The sequence below is a fragment of the Neopsephotus bourkii genome, unplaced genomic scaffold, assembly GCF_033783945.1.
Source record: "Neopsephotus bourkii isolate Nb327-2 ecotype Australia unplaced genomic scaffold, CSIRO-AGI_Nbou_v1 NB_272, whole genome shotgun sequence".
NCBI classification, from domain to species: Eukaryota; Metazoa; Chordata; class Aves; order Psittaciformes; family Psittacidae; genus Neopsephotus; species Neopsephotus bourkii.
The window spans coordinates 6,043,005-6,066,110 of NW_026900781.1; the positions used below are offsets into that span (position 1 = coordinate 6,043,005).

The following is a 23,106-nucleotide window of genomic DNA, read 5'->3' on the forward strand; positions in this document are numbered from 1 at the left end:
GTTTGAGTAATTATCTTGCACCTTCACACCTCTTTATTCCAGCACTCTGCCACCCTTTCTGTGGCTTGCTTCTCTGGGCTGCCAGCTCCCATCAGAGCCTGAAACTCTCACGCTCTGCTTGCAAAATGGTTTATTAGATGCCTGGCCTAATAAAGTCATAGCTGTGACGTCACTGCTACCTCTGAGAGGTGGTTCAAGTTGAAGTCCTGCTGTAAGTTGATAAATTGGAAACTTTAGATCTCTCTTTCCTCTGAATTCATTTATCTCTTAAAGACTAACATGGGAAACAGTTGATGTCTTGTAAGCTTTCACTAGTTTCATATTGAGTAGTGTTTTACTAGAGGTGCAGAAACATTGCTGAGTCCTCTTGAGTTTATATAAAAGAAACTATTAGCACATGAACCCACTTTATATTAGGTGTTCATTTAATGTGTTCATTATTAGGCCCAAGATAAACTTCGGAACTATTCTTTAGTCCTCAGTTCTGGGAGCCTGTACAAAGACAGTAGCGATTTGTGTGTGGAAATTTTAACAGTAACTCTCTTACCCTAATGTATTATTGCAAGAGCAGGTTGAAACTCACTGGGCTCAAAAGTGCCCAAGGCCTTCAGTGACCCAAAAACCAGAATGTTTCTCTCTCATGCTGCTCTCAGAATTGTGTCTGAAGGGAGGAAAGGCAATCCCCTGTGCAGCAGGAGACTGCAAGTAAGCGTAAACCAATGGGAAATTGCAGGGGATGAAAGCTGTAAGAGAAGTGCTAAAGCAGGAAGAAGAGAGATTTGTGTTTTCCTCCATCGTTTCTTTGCTGTGTTAAACATTGGTTCTGCTAGTCAGCAGCTGTAATGTAATGTGAGTTCTTTGGGGAAGTTTTCTGGAAGCATGAGGGAAAAAGTTGCTATAATTACCAGATACACTTAAATGCTATAACAGAACCATTAATAAAGAAAATTTCCCCTTTCTTCATGTTAGTTAGCACATTTTTAAAACATGACCTATTTTCCTAAACAGACAGAACAGATTACATTTTCCAGAAGGCATGAGTCACTGTACTATAAAGTCTCCAAGCCGTATCAATCTTCATCAACCCAAGCCATTCATGAGGTTTTATTTTTTCTCACTGAATATAAGCAGTTTGTTTTAAATGAGAAACTGCTATATCCTCTCTAGATACTTAAGCTTGATTAAAAGGTTAAATATTAAATAAGTGTGAACTTTATTCTGAGAGGAGAAGGGAGTGGAGGGACCTTGATAGTAAGCAAAAGACTGCAAGGATATTACTGTGGGTATATATGGGTATATCCAGTTTGCAGAATGCTGTGCTTGGCTGTAAGAAGTTCAAGCAGCATGACAGCTGCCAGAAGGACCCAAAAAATCTTTATTTATATAACTTCAGAGTCTGGTTTCAAATCATTACCCTGGAAATTCAAGCTTTTGCTGAGAAGAGCTTCTGCCATCTGGTCGTGGAATGGCCCACTTGCACTGATGGGTTTTCTTCTGCGAGTACTATGTGCTCAGGGTGGTGAGAAAGTTGATGGAACTTTGCGATACAATGGAGACCTCTGCCAATGCAACAAGGGAAGTGCGTGTGTTAATACAGTGCTTTGCACTTTCTCTTGAGGTTCACACCGTGCCATATGTATACTGAGGAAGTGGGCTTTGTAAATGAATAAGCGTACTAATTGCAGTTAGCAGTGCTAACTCACCCAAGACTGCACAGAAGATCTCTTTCAGCCTTGGGAGGCGTCTAGGTTTTCTACCAATTTCTTAGGTCTGGCTTTTAGAGGAAAACCAGGTATAACTGTTTTTCATTGATAATATACAGCCAAAAGGCAAAAATCTGTTCCAGGTATTGCATCTAGTAAACAAACATTTCCATCTTGGTCCTTCAGCTGCAAAGTAATTTGTATGATCTCTGAATACGTTGTGTGTTGTCTGTTTTTCATGCAAAAGACAGATTTTTGTGTTGTTGCTAACTAAACACAGAAAAAAACACTCTTTGAAATAGTTCTCCTTCAAAAATATCCTTGAGGAAAGGGTAGAAACTTGTGGTTTATTTTTCCCATTGCTTCAAAATGACCTTCTTACATCTGTGGGAAAGACTCTCTGGGGGCTGTTGAGCCATGAAAGCATATTCATTTAGGGCATTGGGTGCCACAGTGATCTTAACCGAGCGTTGGCTGCAGTGCTGGAAAAAATAAAAAGAGGGGGTTTGTGTTTTGTTGTTTTGCTTTCTGCAACCTGGCATGAAGAATGGGGTCAGGAGATGCGTGCTTGGGAAAGACCCAAAGAAAGAGCTGGAAACACGCCAGCCACACTGAGTCATAACACACATGCTTATAAATATCTTTGTACCTTACAAAGTCCTCACTTTTCAAATAAAACCATCACTGCTGTTAAAGTATTTACATAAAAGTAAAACAAATAGCATGGAGCACTGTGTGCGTTCTCCCTTGTTCCAGTCACTGTGAACTGTGACTCCTGTTTGCTTAAGGCAAGGCTGAGCCAGGCTAAAGAATGCCGTATCTGGTGATGAATGAACGAACGGAGAAGCTGGAGTCATGTGTACGTGCATGCTTCTGCTGTTTCTCATGGAGCAAAGCAGCATGCAGAAGTGCCTGCTACTTCAGGCTGACGTCTCACCTACATGGGAGGTGACATGAAGCCTGCCTCTCACTTCTGTCAGCTTTGCTTTTTGGGGTTTGTGTTATTTTCAATGAGAAGGCTGTGTATAGGAAGCTTCAATGAGAAGGCTGTGTATAGGAAGCTGAACTGCACTGAGCAAGCGCCTAAGCTGTAGATGAATGGTGAAAGGTCTAGGTAGTGCACATTTTGATCTCATTGCAAATATATACACATTATAAATTGATGTGTACTATGTCTACATACCTATATATGTGCTTATATTTATGCATTATATATTAATATGTATATATTTTAATTTGTGCACACCCACATTAATATATATGTAATGTATGTTAAATGCATTATATACCTTTAATATGCACATAGCAAAACCACACATACACTGCATGTTTATGTATATATTCCCAAGTTATCAGTATGTGGCAGTATCCTGTTGTACTTTTCTACTAGCATCACCTCTACAACTTAGAGGTGAAAGCAAGCTGCCAGCCAGGTAGCGTGAAAGAGAGCTGCTCTGCTATCTGCGAGGTAGCATCCTGTGCAGGAGCATACTGCGTCAGTGAACGGAGTTCCCCATCCCCTTGGAGTGAACTTGTTGACCTGTTGCTTGGCTGCCCTGGCTGCTGAAGTTCAGCTATAAATGTACAATGTGTGGTTCCCTGAAGCACTGTAACAAAGAAGGTGGCATGATTTTTTTTTGTTTTTAGCAGTTTACAGGAAATGATGCACTTCTGTTTCTTAATTTTGCCCCAGGGCTTCCCTGGTTGCTCACGTCTGTTATTTTTTTAGTGAGTTCATAAGCTGCTCTTACTATCAGATTGAGAGGCAGAGGCCATCTCGGCTGACCTGCACAGGTGGAGCTGTGGGCTTGTGGTGATGAACCTACAGTTTAAGAAGTTACTCAATCCTCTTTGGAGTCTAAGTCAATAATGGACAATCCATTAGTTCCCTGTAAGTCGCTTCAATGGCTAATTACTTGCACAGTTGCAGAAATTGTTCTTTAATTCTTTCTTACATTTTTTTGAATTCGAGTTCCAGCTGTTGGATATTACACCCCTCTCTGCCAGCCCCGGAGCCATCTATTACCAAATTCCTACTCCCTGCGGACATATTTAAAGGCAGCGATCAAGTCAGACTCTTTGAGGGGCTTGGAGTTTTTTTGTTTGTTTGTTTTTGAGAGGTTACTTAGATTAAATTCCTCAAGGTTTCACTTGAGGATATTTCTGAACAGTTCTGGGTGTGTGTATGTTGTTTTGCTGAAGCGAGGTAACTCTTGCAGTTGGTGGTGGTGCAAGTGCAGAGCGGGGCACATGGTGGCTCTCCCTCCATTGGAGTGCCGAGACAGAGATGATCTGACCCATGTAATTATGGTTAAATGTGTCGGGAGCTGGAGCTGCATCACCAGCAGAGCAGCAGCTCAGCTGGGCTCCAAGTCAGCTGCTCTCTGGCTTGTGGCTGCTTTTATGCCGCAGGCTCAGGGGAAGATGCCATCAATGATTGTGAAACCTTTTTATTCCTCCTGCATGGAGCGAGTGTTGGTAGCAGCTTAGCCCCTGAATTTGCTGACCTTGGATAACAGTGTTGGGGAACTTGAGGACCTTTTTTCAAGCAGAGTGATGGGTGCAGGGAAAGGCCACAACAGAGCAGTGTAGGCAGAGCAGTGGATGCAGCCTCAGCACAACTGGGCTGGTGGGAGCTTTGGTATGGAGAGACTACCCCACGTGTGTTTCTGTTGACGGTGCTGCTGTTACAGGGAGGGATGAAGCCAGTATGGTTCATCTTGAGTTTTACAGCTCTGTGAAGTGAGTGTGGTGTGAAATGTCGCTGTGCTGCTTCAGGGGGTGATGAGGGAGGTCTTTGTTGCTGCCTCCTTGGACCCATCCCTTTGCTGGTGGCATTATGGCCGCACTGGGGAAAGCAGCAGGGCTGGAGCCTTGAGCTGACAGCAAGAACACATTTGGGTGTTTGTGTCCCTCAGAAAACTGGGGGCTGGGTTTTTGCATTTACAGCATGTTGTCTGGGGAGAGGGAGATGACTTCAGGCTATTCACAGAAATACTTTGAGAGGGTGGCCTAGACCATAGGCCCATGTCATGGTAATCTCCTTCCCTCCTGCAAGAGAGACTGTAACTGGTGTGTCCCAGGGCATGGCATCAGTTGTACCTCACAGTGGTCCCTTACCTGCTGCAGTCAGCTGCTTGGTCAGCACATGCCAATGTAAAGATGAGTTCTGTCAGCAGGCTTCACCCCCTCCGTACTGAAATAGTGAACGCTGCCATGTGCTGCTTGCTTTGAGCTGTCCTGACAAAGTGGGTTTAAGTGGGATTAGTTTATTTGTGTTCTCTATGTTTTTGCTGTATTTTTAGTGGGGATAAAAGGGCCAGTGGGGTCAGGAACCAGTGGGTGTTTTCATGCAACAGGGTCTGGTGGAGGAAGGGTTTGTCTATGGCTTCAGGACAGGCCTGGTGTTTCACGGGAGAGCAGCCTGAGGCTGACAGGGCCTAAGGAAAGTGGCACTGAGTACACCTTGCATCAACTGGGCTCGATCCTGACACGTATCTTGTGTGTGCCTGGCTTAAGAAATTTGTAAGAATGTAGGATAATGTTGTTGTTACTTCTTGTTAGGGTTTCTGTGTGACTTGTCTAGGCTCAGAGCCTGGGGTGGTGTGCCTGCTCAGGGGGCTCTTCATCCTCTTCCTCACATTTGCTGCCCATTATATTAGGGAAATCTGTACAAATGCTGGCGAAGGGAGCAAGCTATGTCTGCAGGCTTGTGTCCATAACGTGATGGCTGCTGGAGGTGCTTATGGCTGTTTCCTATCTGAGAATGGTTCCCTTGGGGATTTAATAAGTAGTTTCTGTGAAAACAGAAATGTGTGATGTCCCGCCAGGCCCTTGGTGGTGGGAATGTAAATGGGGAATCTTTGGGCAAGCTTTGTTAAAATCATGCAGGCTGCAGCCCTCTCGTGTTTAGTGTCACTTCTGGTTAGAGCTGAAGTTAAGTTGGCAGCAAAACGGCAAGCTGGAGTTGCTTGCGTAAACCTCTGTTGACAAAATAGCTAGATGTGTACTAGTCCTTTGAAACTGCTTGCCTGGAGATGGTGTTTTGTTTTTTGTTGTTTTTTTTTTTTGTTTTTTTTCCTTTTCTTTTCTGGTTGCTGTGGGTGTTGAGTTACAAAACTTGCTTTCTTGGCCCAGAGCTGCCTCTGCTCTAAAGCTCCCTGGGCATAGCTCAGCCTTCTTCAAAGTATAGTAGTTTGTCCCTCATGTGAAATGTACATCCTGCTGCCAACACACTGGCTGCTTTCACTGCGCTCATTGTGTTGCCCTATTTTTTTTTTTTCTTCTTCTTCCCAAGTAATTTGCCATATAAGGTTGAATTTTGGGGGGGGGGGGGGTGGTGTTGGGTTTGGAGGAGTGGAGGGAATGTGATGTTTTTGATCACAATTCAGCAGCTGAATGCCAGTTAAATCACTAGAGGAGCAAAGAAAAAGCTATCAATGGTCATCCCAAACTGTGGTCATTTTTCATTTTTTTTTCCCAAGTTGATTGTGTTGGTCACATCTTTGACAGGCGGGATGGTATAAACTCTTCTGCCTCCTGGTGGGAATTGCTAATGGGGCTTTTGGGGTTTCCAGTGCTGCATGGCAGTATGCTGTGGTACACTACCTAAATAAGGCCTGCCTAGAAATGTTAATCTTTTTGCTTGGCAATGATGTAGCCCTTGAGGAATTCAAGGGCAAAAATGTTCAAATTATGATTTTTTTTAAAGACCCCACGACAATTATAGGGCGTATCAAAATATGACTTACCTAATCTCACTTATGTCTTTATATCAATTTGCTGACTTAATTTATTTGAATATTAAAGGCTTTGGGGAACTGCTTTTCCAGGGAATTAATCTTTTAACTAAAGCAAGTACTAAGTATGACATGTACTACTATTCCTTTTGACAATATAACATTTGTCTCCTAATAATAAAGTAGAAAACATATACCCTATGGGCCAAATTCCACTTGGCTTTACCCTGAGCTAAATTCAGAATAACTTCGGTGCTATCAATGTACAGCTTCATTGTAACATTTTCAATAAATGCAGATCACTAAACCAGAAGGGGGGGGGGGGGGGGGGAGGATAATTCCTAAGCCAAGAGGCACAAATCAAGGCCAAAATGGCAACAAGAGAAATTGCTTCATAAAACTTAACCTCTTAAATTTCTGCAACATGCAATTTAGTCGGGTCCTCCCCCAAATTATCAGAGAGAATCCTTCCTGGCTGGGATAAACTTCTCTGTAAGCAATTCCTTATGAGGATTTTAACAAATAAGTTTCACCTTCTGCCTTAACACCTGGTACCAGGGCTACTGCTGTTTGCAAGGTAAAGTATTAGAGGGACTAATGCTCTGGCTTGATGGTAATAGTTGCAATTCTGTTCTCTGTTACAGCTTTTTTTTTTAAATTAAAAATAATCTGTGTAGCCTTAGGCTTTGGGGTTTTGTTTGTTTTGGTTTAGTTTCAAATGCACGCAACTGATATCTCTTCTGTCTTCTCTAGGATGACAGCGATGGGATTCCCTGGTCAGAAGAGAGGGTGGTGCGGAAGGTCCTCTATTTATCTCTGAAGGAGTTCAAGAACGCGCAGAAACGGCAACATGGTGACGGCATTAGTGGGAGCCTCAAGGCAGTGAACGGTGAGTTGCCTCTGCAATACTGCTGGAGGGACTCTGTCCTTTTCAATGTATTGGTTCTGTTGTAGGGAGGAAGGAGACCAGTGCACCATCAGGCATGCACTGTGCCCTTTTGATCTGCACAGAATAACTTGTTTCTGAAGTGTGTAAAATGCCCAGGTTCAACAATCCATATGTTTCAGTTTCTGGCGAGCCAGTTGGGATGGGGATTGGGGTGGAGGATAGGTGTCAGGCAGAAGGACAAGGGACAGGATGTCACTCAGTAGAAAAGGAGGCACTTATGGTCAGACTCCTCCCTGGTGTGCACAGAGAGAGAACGTATCCATTTAAATGTGATTGGGTTCAGTTGTCTTGGGGAAGGGCAGTCAGATGGAATTTATCTGCATGATGTCATTTGGATGCAAGTAACTCTCTAACCAGGATCTGTATCTCTGGAGTGGTATCATTCCACACTGTTATCCGGAGGTGAAGTAGCACAGGGCTTACATAAAAAGACTTAAAGGATTGAGAGGATACAAATGCTGGAACATTGGATTCCCCTAGTTTAGCAGTTCACAGAGCAGTTGTTTAGAGGTTTTAAAAGGAGATGCAGACAAGCCTGATGGCAGGGGGTTGCAAAGAGTTAAATTTTATTTATTTAAATCTTTGGCCAATTATTACCTTTTTCTTTCCCTTACAGCTTGCTTTAAAAAGCCATGGTGTCCTGAGAGGTGAATATAAAGTGTGTCTCTTTTAAGATTCACTCCCTGACACAGGACCCTTTCCTGAAAAGGCTTTGTCATGATGGCTTGAGCCTTGAAAGTGATGACTGTCAGGATTCAGATTTCTGGGCAGGCTTATGGTTTTTTCTTTACTCACAAGAGCTTATTTGTTTCTTTATGGAGGTTTATGGCAGTTCCTTTTAAGCATGTGCATAACTATACATGTGCTAATGCATTAAAGCAGCAGCTGGGTGCTTACTTGGTAGGTTATTCATATTTATGTGTAGCTTGACATGGTAAGTCAAATTTCACTGCATTTTCACTGAGTGTTATTGCTGACAAGACAAAAAACCTAGGGTAATGGCTCTATGACTACAGGCAGCATGATGAAGTTACTGTATTGCGTAAGCAATTGCAAACTCCTTAATGTGATTAAAGAAGACCTTGGACTTCTGAGTTCAGTAATAATATCAAATACTGATCTGATGGGAAGGGGCATCTATCTGTAAGAGCAAGCCATTAATAAGCTTGGAGGTGTTCACAAAACAGTGCTGGCTTTTTTCCTTCCAACACCTCTGCATCATTGATCTTCTGTCAAACACAATTGCTCTTGGAAAAGTTTCTTATTCCATTGTGGGGGGTTTGTTTAGTCAAAGGAAAAAAGTCTAAAGGCGTGAAGCACAGTAATTGTGTGTTAGGAGGCTTTGATGGTGTGCCAGGTTACAGGATGACTGAGGTTTGTATGGTGTCTAGTTTCTCCAAAGCTTAGATAAAAAGTGAGTTGGCTGGGAATGCTGTGTTGATGCCGGTACTAGACACAGACTATGCTACCATCTTCCTGTGGTAGCGACACAGGTTGCATCTTCAGGGCTTGCCTCTCCCGTTGAGAACTGTGGTGTTCAGTGCATTTTCTCCTTTGCAGAAGCAGGTGGTCAGTTCTTTGGGGTTTTGGTGGTGGGGTTTTTGGTTGGTTTTGTTTTCCAGTGTGAATGATATTCTGTGTTACTCTTTCTGTTTGCTTGAATGATTTTTCAAATGTCCTGTCTCAGTGCTGCTCTATTTCAACATCATGGTCCAAAAAGGTGGTGTTTTTTTTAAATCCACTGATACTTGGAAGAATGTTTCATTATACAGAGAATAAAAGATGTGCAAAAGGGAGGAGGATTGATACTGTACGGTGACATTAAGAAAATCAGTTTGAACATGCAATTTATTCATTAAATCTTAAAAAAACCCCCACTGTAGCCATATATTTACCAATCCGCAGGTCTCTGTGTACAGAGGAAAAAGCAGGTTGTCCTGAGAAATTACTGTGCTATCCTGAATTTAGGGAAATGTAGCATTTTAAGGGTGAGCCTTAATTAATATGTGATTTTTTTCACACTTCTTGAATAAGAAGTATTTCCTTGCATTTGTCCTTTGTTACAACATGCACGGCAGAAGCAGTTTTTCTTGCACGTTACTCCTAAAAGTAGCATGCAGTTAAATATAGTTTTATGTGAGTGGTATCTTTATTAATATTCAGCACTCATAACTGTTGAGGAAGGCATCTGGGGGGAATGTAGCTGAAATAACTTGACGTTAAATGTGTTCAGTGCCTCTGTAAAGCTGGGCTCCTCTGGTTTGAATTCTGGTTAGGGTGCTTTGCCTTGCAAAGTGTAGGTAGGGTTTGTGCTGCTGTCCCTAGTGAACATTAAAGGGCATTGCTTCTTCAGCTGTTGAAAGTCACCTTCTAGTGCTTGGCAAATTTTAACTGTTTCCAGGAGTGGAAAGGAGGGGTCTGAACAGGGTTCAAGGTCTTTGAGCTTCCTGTTCATTTTGGAGATGTGGTTTGGTTTCACATACTTCTGAGAGTTCAGGGGACCACAAAGAGCTAGGTAGCAGGATTTGATCTTAGTGCCACCATCTGTAGTGCAGAGAGTTTCTTTGTTCTGGTTTTATAACTGTCATCCCTGAAATTTATTCGTTTATAGACTTGCAATATGAAACTTGTTTCAGTTGAAAGTACTTATTTTTGTCTATAGAGGAAGGTAAAATACCAGCCTCTTGCAACTGATGTCTTTAAGAAGTTGTTTATGGATTTGAAGTGGCTGAAGTTGCATAAACATGCTACAAAAGTTGCTTTGCCAAGCTACAACTAAGCGCGTATGAAAATGATTGTCAGTGGTATTTCAGATGGTGAGTATGGTAGTATTGTTAATGATTTTGTAGCTGGTATAATGGTGCCTCTTTGATTGATAGTGAGAAAAGCAAGTTAATTTTAAATGTGAGAGATGAACCCATTAACAGGAGTCTTTCCTGTATTAAAGTTTCTGCAGGCTCTAAGATGTGCTGGTGGTGGCACAGAGACAATTAACTTTCATGGATCTCCAAATAATAAAAGCAAAATAAAATTTAAAATAAATAAAAATTCAAATGATGTGTGGAGATTATATGTATTATAATACCTTGGCTGTCTCTACCTCGCTATTAAAGATATTTGTTATAATGAAAACAATCCTGCCATTTTCAGTGTGTGGCTGAAACCCTGTTTCTTAAGTATCCCCGATTAAAGTAGTGGGTTTTTGTTTGGGGGTGGTGGTAAATTTGCAGGTCTCCTTACTTCTAACCTTTTTATATCTCCTTTTCACCTGATAATTTTTTGCTTACATGTTTGTATTGCCAGTTATTTTTCATTTTAACTGTTTTTCTGCTTTCTTTACTCTTACTCCCTCTTCCCAGCTGGAACGATTTCAGAGAAAGGCGAGACGGTGTGTTACGGCCGTTGTATCGATGGATATGTTGCATGAATGTTTATGGTCGGGTGGAAGGTGTTCCCTGCCCATTGCAGGGCGGTTGGAACTAGATGATCTTTAAGATCCCTTCCAACCCAAACTATTCTGTCATTCTGTGTTGACTCTAGCTATTTGCAGAGTACAGAATGACACTCTACAGTATGCCTTTGTTTGCTATGAGTTCCTCTCCAGCAGCCGGAATATAAAATCTGAGGGAGGTGCTTCTGCAGGTTGTCAAGAAACTCTCTGCAGCCCTAAATGGGGTACTGGAACTCTGATTATGGAAACAAGGTCATGTGCTGGAAAACCCAGAGGGACCTCTTTAGTGATTTTGATTACTGCTGGCTGTCATTTGCGTTAGGAGTTTAAGAATAGGGATTGGTGTTTGGAATAGTGACACCAGTTTTCAAGGATCCTCATCTAAAAGGAAAACTAATTCCTGTGGGAAATTGTTTTCTTCTCGTATAGCTTAGAATGCGAGATAAGGCTGTAAAATGGGCAATGAAAGATGTAATTATTGCTTGTGTTCTGTTTATGAGAATAAATCCAGTATCCTCAGAAGATATCATAAAGCAAATTTATATGATGTGTTTTTTAAATTCCATTTTCAAAACTTGTTATAAAGAAATTAATGATAGAGCTACTGTTTTGTAAGTGAAAGAAGTGCCAAAGTTTCCTTGTTTGTTGAAGGCTGTTAGTTAATCTACAGACATGACAAACGAGACTTTGGAATCATTCAAGCAGATCGTGCATTTTCACAAAATATACTTTGTCCTAGAAAGGTGTCATGGCAATTTGCAAACGTGCCAGCTAGGTTAAGCTTGTGGCAAAACATGAGCTAGTTGGGGAAATCAAATGCACACGAGTAAATGCTTTGGTTCAAGACAGAAGTTGGAAGTCTTGCTCGTTCAGTAAAAATGAGTAAAACCGTGTAATTTTGCTATTCTGTGATATTTCACCTTGTATTTAGTGTGGTTAAAGTAATTTATTCATTTTATGTGTGTTCTTTAAACAGAAGGAACAATGTCAGTGCTTTGCTGGAGGTAGCTGTGGTCCACAGACAGCTGTGGTGCCCCTTCCTCCCTCGCGCTGGTCTGCTCCTGCCCTCAGCTGTTCACTCACAGAAGCTAAAGTGGCTTTTCTTGGAGTTTGCTGGACTTCTGTTGCTTTTTCCAAAATTGACATGTCTCTGCACATAGAGGCAGGAGCCTCTGAAGCTGCTCGTTGTGGGACTGTGGTGCGGGACCCAGCAGCAGCAGCCTGCTTTGATGCCTAAGTCTGCCCACCCCTTGGCTGCTGCACTGGCTGGCCAGGCTGGCTGGGGCAGGCAGCAGTGCTGTCTGGAATTAGCTGGTTTTGTCATTGCTGCACAGATTTTAAAGTGTTTCCTGTTTGCTGCAGAGGGATTTCTGTCTGTATTCCCCAGTGGGCCATGCTGAAATAGAGGTTCCCAGTGGTGGGGTGAAGTGGGGCTGGATTCATCTGTCTCCATCTTATTGGTGAAACCTCTTTCTCTGGCCATGTAGGTGGTACCCCAGGCATCGTGTAAAAATTGCAACAGATGTGGTAGAAATGCTTAAGTACAGCTAAGCCTGGTCCTTCAGCTCAGTGACATGCATTATATGCCAGAAGCCAAATATGTGAGCGTGGCAGCAGCAGCCAGCAGGGCAACCACTTTGCTTGGCTGAGGCCATGTCTCTTTTCTTTCCTTCCCACTTGTGCAGATGAAAACACAGCAGTCCTCAGGGAAGTGCTGTTGTCTCAGCTGCGCCCCTATGAACCCAGAACCACATGCCCTTCCTTCCTCCCTGATGCAGACACATAGGCTGGACTACCAACCAGCCTTTAATTTTGAACAACAAAGTGGCCCTCTTCATTCACTGTGATGGTTCAAATATACTGGTAACTTCATCTCTCTTATTTTTGAAGGTTGCAATTAAGTACTGGAAGGAGGTTTTATGCCGACGTTTGTCTGGGGAGCTTTTCACTCCCTCAGTGATGTGAAATTGAATTTGTTGACAGTGGGTAATGTCTGTCTGTCTCCTAAGCTTTAGGAGAAGATGGTAAGTGTGCCAAGGACCCTTGTCTGTAAGTGGATTTTTAGCATGCATTTTCAGAAACAGAAATGCCTCTTTCAGCTTTGCAATATTTCCTCTTTGCATTCAGAGTTAACAGCCTTTTTGGCTAGTTTTAAACTGTGATTATAGATATTTTCACCTAAAGGCTCGGAAAATAAGCATTTGAGCAGATTTGTAATGGCATTCAATATCACTTTCACTTTGGTACTTGCTGTCAAGTGAATTTAAAGATTAACAAATAAATAACAGGATGTTGGGGTTGGGCTCCATTAAAAATTTCCAAATCCAAGTATCTTTTTTCTTTTTTCTTTTTTTTTTTTTTTTAGAACATAATTTATTTTTGAGCCTGTCAGGGCCTCACTTGTTCATCGGCTGACACAGGCTCTTTTCACCTTTTCCATCAGCACCACTTACAAAAATTCTGCAGACCAAATTACACCCTCAGTGATCTCTACACAATTCGATTATGTCCAAATTGTGCTCCTGTTTTAACACAATTCCAGTGTTTGGCAATACTGCCAGAAAATTTCCTCTTGCAGGATGCCTGCCAATTCTTTTTCTCTCAGACATAACAGAGGTGGATATTTTTTTAACCAGAGAAAAAGAAGAATTGCATAATTAATAGTCTTAAAAATTCATTTCATGGCCTTCTAAAAGGAGTTGCTGTTGCCCCCGAGTGCTTTTCTAGTCAAGTAATACAGTCTAAAAATAATGTTACCTCCCTGCATATTGCTAATTGTAAGTGATGGAAAAAGAAAATGGCAGTGAAGAATCTGCAGAGGTGCGTGCATAATCTGTAAGAGACTGAGTTACTGTAGGTCTAAAAGAAGGTGAGGAAAGGTGGGCAGGAGGTGAGCAGAGGCTAATGGGTCTGATTCCCTTCCTTTCACCTCCTGTCTTGTGCTGGCTCTGCCATTTGACTGCCCATGCAGTACAGCTGGTTCTGTGTACTAAGACACAGAAAACTAGCCCAGAAAAATAATTTTTAAAAGATACGGTTTTCTTCTAGTTCGATAAACTACACAGTTTCATGAAGAGGTGCTTATTTTGGGGAAAATGGAGAGCTGAAGTACCTTGACTGAAAGCCTGGAGGAGGAGGAGACCATATACACCCCATTTGATAGTAGCAAGCTTCTCTGTTAGCACAGTCATTTTGTCTAACCACAGCCTTAGGACTGATGCAGTTGTCTTGTCTCACCACAGCCTCAGATGCTAGAGGGGACAACAGTTGCCAGAAATAGGAGCAAAAAGGATGCAGCTTAAAAATTCATTGCAAAGTGCTTTGCAACTGTAGGTGTTAGATTTACGTATTTCCTAACCAAGACAAAACCCACGCACAGAAACAACACCCCCATCACTGATGTACTAATGAAATTCATTGCATAGACTGCTCATGGGAAAAAAAACCTGCCTTAACCCCACAGGGGACAACAGTTTTGTTTTCCTTGAGTCAGGGTCATTCTGCGTAGCTGCTGCCTTGGCTTTGTTGGTTTGTATCAGCAATCTGGGGAGCACCCTTGAGTGTAGACAAGGAGACTGCCTCATTCTGTCTTTGGCAGCCGTAAAACTCACCAACTAGCCTAAATTTGCACCCTGGCATCTTTTTGACTGGTACGTGCAGCTGGAAGGATGGTGGTGGTTTTATGTGGTAGGATTGCCAGCTCTGACAAAAATTGTACCTTTTGTCAATTCTAGTTTGCTTATTTTAGAAATGAGGGTAAGACATAACTTTAGCAAAGCTGCTTTTTACTGTAATCTTAGGTGAGATGCACCACTTTGTATTCTAGCTTAACCATTTCTTTATTTGGCAGATAAAGGGGCTTAAATTTGGGTTTACTTTTGTTTTGGTATTTTTAATGACTAGATTTTTATTTGGATGTTAAACCAGAGAGATCTGCTTAGAGCATTGTCCTTCAAACTGACAGGCTGGGCTGGATGAAGTTCATGCCAAGGATCTGCTGAGATGAGAACTGATGGTTGATGCTGGCCATTGTTTAGTTGTTAAGTTGCTGTTAAGTGATAAAACCAAAGTTAAACAGCTGTTAAAGGTAGTTTAAAGGATTAAGTTCCATGCCATTATTTGCCTGGTGGATTGTGCCATTGAAAGGGCTGGAAGACCTGCACAAAATGCAGACATGAAGTGGAGAAGTCAGTGCTAGCAGTAAGCTTTGCAATCCAGCAATATGCTTAGACAAAGTGAGCACAGTGCTTCTCTGTTTAAGAACAATATTTCTCAGAAGGCATGAGAGTGGGGAGAACACTACCTCTTTCTCTCTGATGCCCAGTGCTCATCATTATTATTATTTTAGGGTTTAATAAAAAGGCTTGTGGAGATCAAAGGTCTGCAGGTGGGATTACGTAGCTGTTGTAAAGAGGGTTTACATTTCAGTATTCCTGTTGCTCTCCTGTTGTCCATGATTGGCAGAAGGAAACTGCATTTAATAACTAGTGGTTTTAATTTGAAGGACAGACGATAAGGAATATAACTAGAAAAGCAGCAGGGAAAGAAAAAATCAGTTTTTGAAATAGCATACTCTATTAAGAAAACAGGAATGCAACAGGGAACAAAATCAGTACCCCAAGTAGTGGCAGAGAGACATTTCAGTCATACACAGTCTGTGTAATACAGTTTACTGTGTTCAGTTCCAGGGAAATGTATTTTCTGAAACTGTGTCTGTGCTTAGCTTTGAATAAGGCTTTTGCTAGTCATTTCTACACTATAGCTTTGCATTTTTATGGAGCATTTTCGGAGTATTAGAGGGCATACGTTTTCCATCTTCAAGAGCCTGTCTTGTGTCTTGCAACCTCTGCAGCAGTTTTTCCTTGACGTGGGGGGCCTCTTAGAAGGGGCTTGCTGTTTGAAAGAGTAGCAAGAGTTTGAGAACTATTTGGGTCCAGGATGTTCTTAAGGCCATTAGACTGTTTAATCAGAACAAATGTCATGTGTGCTGTAAACCTTGTGTTAACTCTGGCAGTAAAGTGGTTTTAAAAGTAGAGGTTAGTGACAGGTGGCTGTAACTGCTGATGGGCGCAGTAGCTGCTTGTGCAAGTTGCCTGATACAGCTGCAAAGGCAACTTACTTTTCACCTCAAATACTTGCCATTACCTGTGTTCCCAGGCTTTGACTTGTTAAGAGGATCGATTGCCAGTAAGAATGGATTTGGAGATCCTTGTAATGACATGGAGTAAACAAAAAACATCAATAGATTTGTATCTCATTATTTTAGGTGTCATCAACCCACATCTGAATGTAAAATTTATGCTGTGGAAAGCAAGAAAATCAGTTGCCCTTTTGAGCAACAAAACTTCAGGAACTGCTCATGTTCATTTCACAGCCCGTAATAGTCTGGGACGTTTTTCTGCACTCTGAACTCTTGCCTCCTTGTTTTGGTGGGATCTCTCTGACTGAATATCTCCTAGAAATTGCTGAAACAACTGCTGTCTTTTGATTGCTGTGATGATGAGGGGTTCATCACATAGCAGATACTTCCCAGAGCCTGTGGGTGAATGTTTCCCAAAAAATAAATATAGCTCAGCATGTATACTGTTAAGTCACAGCAGATTGCTCTGCATCGTAATACATGCATATGCATTTGAAGATCTTTTTTGTGTGTCTGACTAGCACAGATTTATTACATGCAGTTAATGTGATATTGTACCCAGAATTAGCTGAGTACATGTTTTCAATTACCTGCCTTTGATGTCCTTTATTTTCCACTTTAAGTGAATTTAATACTGTGAAGGGGGGAGTCCAGTCAAAGGTGTAGATGTAGAAGCCTTGTGCTTAGGGTGACGGGATTACAGTGACAAGCCTGATTCACAAGTGTTGTTTCTGGTACATATGAAGGAGTTTCCAGTTTCAAGAGCTATAGGCAGCTAAATTGCCACCCTTATCCATTCTGTTTTCTCCCTTCACAAGACTGTTAGCATTGCAGTTGCAGCTGGGACTGTGTGATGTTTCAGATCTGTCCACTAAGAGGCTAACTCATTCCAGATAAGCCTTGAACAGACAACATTCATTTTTTATATTGCTCAGAATTTCCTGTGCTTTGTTCTGCATCTCTTTGTGAAAGACTGTGTTATCTTTGAAAGCCTTCATCTTTTTTCTTTATTCAAGCTATACGCTAAAATGGAAAAAGGGATGAGCTGGAAGGAGTCCAGCTGGAGCAATCTGCCAAGGATCCCATAGCAGGACAGAGCTGAAACCTCTACAGCTGACCTCTGGTGCAATTTGGGAAGCCAGGCGATAAACCACTTTTCTTGCAAAAGATTTGGCCTCAGCCAGCTGCTCTAAGTAATGCCCAGAGACTGCATCAGCATTTAATTGCTTTTTTCTCCTCATTTACTCATCACTCACTTAGCTTCAGTAGTGGTAGACCTTAAAAATGTTTCAGTTCAGCCTCTTCCTAGCCTTTGTGTGCATGTGTGTAAACAGATGTGTTAGAGGTAAATCACACCTTGACATGCTCTGTTTCAGCCGGGTTGCCTCAAAAGCAGGTTCTTCCTAAAACACCTCTCTCAGACCGATGGTTGTCATCTCTGATGCTGTGAAAGGTGAAAACGTTTCATGCCCAACTGTTTTTGAAGATGTTCTGTTTACTGTGGCTGCAAAGCACCCGTGTGTTTTTGTTATGCCTGCTGTTTATGTGGAGAGATTGAAAGAAACTTAAAAGTGATGAAAATGGCACAGAGGGAGTAGATTTTTTTTCCCTTCACAGGGGGAGAATTTTCTTTCTGCTGCAGGGCGGAAATGCTGTCACAATGTAGCAAGAGGGTGCTAGAGCAATGGTAAAAACACGTCCTTTCAGACAGGGCATTGAGAAAAACCGTCTGGGTTGCACTGATGCGTACACATGCAGGTGCACATAAGAATTTCATCCCCTTCTGGACCTTTTTATTTTTTTTGGACCCCTGCTCTCTTGCTGTGACGTTGGGATCTCATTTCAAAGCCTCAGGGTTTCCCTGAATTTCTGGCAGGACAGTGCACAGAGCACTGAGGCATCATACAGGAATGCGCTGGGGAGAGACATATTCCCCTTACATAGTCTGTATGTAGGGCTCTATTTCTATTCCCTCCTGTTTGCTCCTGTGGCACATCTGTCCAGGAACATACTGTTTCTCTTCCAAAGGAGAACAGTCCCAACTCTTTTCTTTAACATGACAATCTGCTTGACAGGGCAAGAAGAAAGCCACTTTATAATTTTGCCAAAATTATAAAATCTGATGCTTTTTTGCAGTAGTTGTTCTGCCTCTTTGCATCTCGGAGTGGGGAGGTGAGTGGGAATCAGCAGCAATTACCTCGAGGTGGAAGCTGGGAATAAAGGATAGAAGTTACCAGAATGTGGCTTGAATTCCAAATCTTCTTGAAACATAGTTGTTGCTACTCTTCTTCCCCCCTCCTCAAAATCAATTGAAAATGGCCTTTTGTGCAGCCGCAAGCTCTGTGATTAGGGACTACTTGTCAAGTTTTATTTAGATGGAAACCTGTCCCAGAAGCTTTACCTCATCTCATTGTCCTGCAGGGATGAACTTCAAATGCCAGTTTACATTTGCCTGGAACTGACCTTCTGTAATTGAAATGAACAGGGCTGTCTTATCTAAGTAGATAAACACAGCCCATTTGCAATTGTAGATTTAAATGCACTCTTTCATAGATTACCTTTGCACAGTATGGGGGTGGCCTTGAATATTTAAAGTCTCATTAACAAGAGACCAGAATTAAAGCGTAAAAGTTCTTTGTGAAGGAGAGGTTTTTAGCTGCAAGCTGATGTTGATCTCTCCTAGGCTGGAGGAAGACTGGTACAAAGTCCTCTTTATGGCAGAATGGAAGGTACTCCAATAAAACTGGCAGGCAAAGTCTTGAAGGTTGATTAACATCCAGAGCATAACACAGTGTTATATACAAATACTCTGCTCATAAAGTAAAATAAATGGGCCATTAGTTAAGGCATTGCTTGGTGCAGAAAACCACATTTCTTTCTGTTACGGATCTGTGTGTATGCCATTAACGGCCTGGAAAGAAGACTTCTTTTAGAGTAATTGTCTGATTGGAAAAAGGAGTTTTTAAGATATTGTCTGTGAACTTGAATATTGGGGCTTATGGGGAAGATAGTTTTGCAGTCCTTCAGTGTCCCTGGTATAGTTGGATATTGAGATAAAGCTGGATTACCATCTGGCTGGATCAAAATTATAACTGCTAAGGAAATTTCTATTTAAAGCTTCTCAAATCATCTTGGACCCAGTGGGGATAGTCTCATGAAAACTGAATTTGCAGGAAAACTTAAAAAGGAACAGACTGCAGAGAAAGACAGACTGCTCTTCAGTTTGTGCATTCCTATTTCCAGGTGAAATTCTGCCAGTACAGACAAAGGACTTGAAAATTTTATCAAGGTTTTAGGAAAATAGCTTTGAGCTTTTGTTCAGTGACTGCTTTCCCTTCCGACCTAGGTTGACCAAGTTCTTCAGGCAGCAGGAACCAGAGAGCAGACAGAAGGAGATGGTGTTTTCCCTGTTGGCTCTGAGTTCCTTTAGTTAGGTTGAAAGCAATGGAAAAGGAGTTTTGGATGTCCCTTTGTTCACAGACCACTTCAGTTCCCTAAAGCACTAAGCATGATAAATAGCACCTCAGTAAGTTGTTGGTTGGTATTCTTTAAAAATGAATGCTATTATGCAGCCTAAAGGAATAAGCTAAGGAAAAGCAAGAACTCCTCATCTTTGAGGTTTGGGAGCAGGTACTAGTGCCAAGTTCAGCAGGATTTTGGGAATTCCTCAAGTATAAAGAAGCAGGGAGGTGCCCTCTATAGGAGCAGATTTTGTCCTGGTGTGGCCTGTTAAGGAGCAAAAGAATGTTTTGAAAGGCAGCACCTGCTTTCATAGAGAATGTCCTGCTTTAACTCAGGTGGGGACATGCTAAATGCAAGTACGACTTTAGAGGAATTAATCTGCTGATACATAGGAAACTTTTACTGTTTATGCCAGGAATGTGCCCCCTTTTCCTTAAGAAGCTTATAGCTTGAGTGAATGTAGTCAAGGAAGAAACTGGTTATAGCCCTTTTGATGGAGACCTTAACATAGAGCTCATGCCTTGGTCAGTGACAGGATTTCATTGCATGAGCTCACATCCATTGTAGAACTGAGAAATATGCTGGTGTAGTATTTAGTCAGAAACTACAGTGAAAAACAGAGAAAGCTGCTGGAACCTCACAGATTGCAGAGCTTCCCGTGATGCACATTTTGCCCCTCAAAATTCAATTGAAGTACTATCTATGTTTAAGACCATGCAAGCTAGTTTTACTTTCATACTAACCAGTGATGTGTAGCAGATGTTCCTGGACACATTTCATGCCATCTCTAGAATCAGAGCATCTTAAGCCTGCGTAGGTCCCTGAAACACTGACGCATGGCTTCCTTCTGAATTGCAGAGAAATTGCTCTCAGTCCAAATTAAGCTGTGTCTGCTGCTGGTGCCTGTCGTGAGGGATATTCCTATTTATACCACTTGCTCTCTGTGAAATGTAGGTCAGGATATTTAACTTCTGACTGCTCACAGGACAAATAATTCACAGATACTTCCATGTTAATACCAGACAATTAGGAGTACTGCCTCTCTGCCTATGCTATTCATCCTTTGCCACCATACTTTTTCCTCCCTTTTAATTGGAAGGAGGAAAATCTGTTTTCCTGTTTCTCTGTGTACTTTTCCTCTCCAGCTATTTGTGATTTTCATTCTGTCTTTGTCCTCTAGTTTTCTGTGCTCCTTTTGAAGCAGGAGGGTCTGTTCCTGCTCTGTGCTATGGTGCAAGGACAATTCCAGGCTTCTTGCTGCAGGCTCAGTGTTCTAGCCGTGGAGATCATGGATTTATTTATTTATTATTTTTTCTACCCCCCCCCCGCTCCTCCCACAAACTCCTGGGCCATCCAGCCTAATGTGAGAACAGATTGGCCTTAGTATTTGGAGAAAAGATCTATAATAAGTGCTGGGGACATGCTGGTAGAAAGCATCAGCATGGTATACCAACCCAGTTGGAGTACTGACTGTACATTAATTCTCTAACTTATAATTAGCTATATTAAATTCCAATTTTCTGAAAGGAGCCATTATCAAATAACACTCTGTTTGAAATCTCAAAGAAACACAAGGAATGAAAGCTTAGTCCTCTTATGCTTTCATCTTTCAGAAGCAATCCATATCTCAACATCTTGACCTACATTTTCTTTTTACCCTTTCCAAGAAACATTGTGTGGATTTAATGTCTCAGAAGGGAGGTAAGGATTTTTTTTTATGCATGTGTATGTGTTGACATATGAATTTTAGGGAAAACAAGGAGGCCTTCATTTCCCCAGTGACTTAAAAAAAACACCCCCAAAAAACAAAACAACCCCAAAAAGCGTTTTCCATAATATCTCTGGGGTAGATTTTAAAGAAAGAAATGAAATGTAAAAAGCCCACCCCGCTCTTTTACAAGTGATCCACTTTTATCTGTCTAGTTTCTGCCAAAGCTTTTTCTCATTTTACGAACCAGTAGAGAAAAAATTTGGATTCTCTTTCTTTCTTTTATCCTTCTTGCTATTTGGGATCTAGTCATACATTTTCTTTTTACTGTTAAATGGGTGGGGGTCTTTTTTTTGGTGGGAGTGGAGGGGTTGGGTAGTAGTAGTGGTGTGTTAAAATGTTTTTGTTCACATTGATTCTCACCTTCACTGTGTAGCTGTTTGGTCTTGCTAACAAATGGTTTTACATGAGAGTCAAACCTTGATCTGGGTGGCCTGGATGTGCCAAGAAGCAAAGGCTGTCATTGCATCAAGCACCAGGTGTAGGTTGCAGGCTGATTAGCGTCACAGCTTTGATGACAATTCCTGTTCCTTGTACTGCCCCTCTTCCAAAATGGAGCAGAGTCCCTGCAGTGCTGCTTTCCTATTAGATTGTTCCATTCTCTCCTGTCAGGAGGGTAGATCCAGTACTCATGGAGTGATTGACACTGTCCTTTCTGCCTCGTGCTGCAACCTGGGTTTAGAGGAGACTATGGATTTAGAGGAGAACATCATCTCCTACTGCAGGATAAATGTTGCTGGAGCCTCACCCCATGTGGGAACAGGCAGAATTCTCACATTTTGTTCAGCACGGTTTTGTTAGGTGGTTTTTGGGGTATGAGGATGTGTGTGTGTGTATGTTAGCACTTTTAACAGGCAAAGTGCTAAATGCATGCTAAGCGTTAACACTATTTAATAGTCTTTTTAGCTTGAGTTGGGCTTGGTAGAGATGCCTTGAAACAGTTTGGGGAGGAGATGTCCTAACTCCAGGAAGACTTTCGTTGCCTGAACTGTTCCAGTTTAATATGTCTCCTTTTTATAGGGTACTGTGAATGTACAGAAAGATTCCAGTTGCCATTTTAGTTGCCTTTTTATTTTTTCCTCCAATATTGTCAACTTGAAATAGAGTGGGGTATTTTTTTGAATATCAATAATATACTTTTGGCCCTAGATCAGTTTTTTATTTTTTGTTGTAGTAATACAATGGCAAACTTCAGTATACACACAGCCTCCTGCGTGTATTTTGAAATCTCCCTTACTGTGTTAATGCATCCTGCATTTCTGTGCTGTTCCATTGCATGTGCCTCCAGTCCCTCACCCCCATTTCCCTGATGCTGTACTTGGAATATGCTACTAGGTATCAGCCTTTGGTTACATGAATGGATGGAAGGAAAATTCTGTGCAACAAATTCTTGGTTATGGGGCAGGAATCGGTCTTCTTAAAAAAAATTGTAAGAGAATACTTTATCTCCTTTGCTTTGTTTTAAATACACATCACTGTGTAGTCTTGTATAAGTGTGTGTTGATGGTTGTTCCAAGGTTTCTATTAGGTCAGGAAGCAGCTAATGTTGTTTCACTTCCCCTTCTGATGCCCTGAAATGTGAGTAAAAAAAGCTGTTTAATAGCAGGCAGACTATTTCATGATGGTGGAATTTCTTTAACTCCTCTGGGGGTGGTGTTTCAGGAAGTCTCCTTAACATTTCAGAGCCCTTTCTTCAGCATCAGGTTTTCAAATGGCTAGCCCCCTACCCCAGCTCTCATCTCTTCCCACTGTGGTTTCCCATAGAGCTCACAAAAGGGAGGTGAAAGTAAGGTTAAGCTGCTGGTCTCAAGAGCTAGAAATACAGATGGAAATTGCTTGGCATATGAGAGGCATTTCCCTAAAGGCTGTTACAGTGCTGATGTTTCATATGCAA

At 41.8% G+C, this 23,106-nt stretch overlaps 2 protein-coding genes across 7 annotated transcripts in view; both read left to right on the forward strand.

Moving 5' to 3' along the window:
• JARID2 (jumonji and AT-rich interaction domain containing 2) overlaps positions 1-23,106 on the forward strand; it is a 216,197-nt gene that overhangs the window by 86,248 nt on the left and 106,843 nt on the right. For 5 of the 6 annotated variants that reach the window (XM_061346448.1, XM_061346450.1, XM_061346449.1 and 2 more), the window contains one exon: positions 7,196-7,331. In XM_061346448.1, the coding sequence (XP_061202432.1) occupies positions 7,196-7,331 (136 nt within the window). Of the gene's footprint in view, positions 1-6,259; positions 6,303-7,195; positions 7,332-23,106 lie in introns of those variants that run through there. The other variant, XM_061346452.1, reaches the window with a different exon arrangement.
• GMPR (guanosine monophosphate reductase) overlaps positions 1-23,106 on the forward strand; it is a 463,469-nt gene that overhangs the window by 18,036 nt on the left and 422,327 nt on the right. The gene's annotated exons all lie outside the window — the stretch shown is intronic.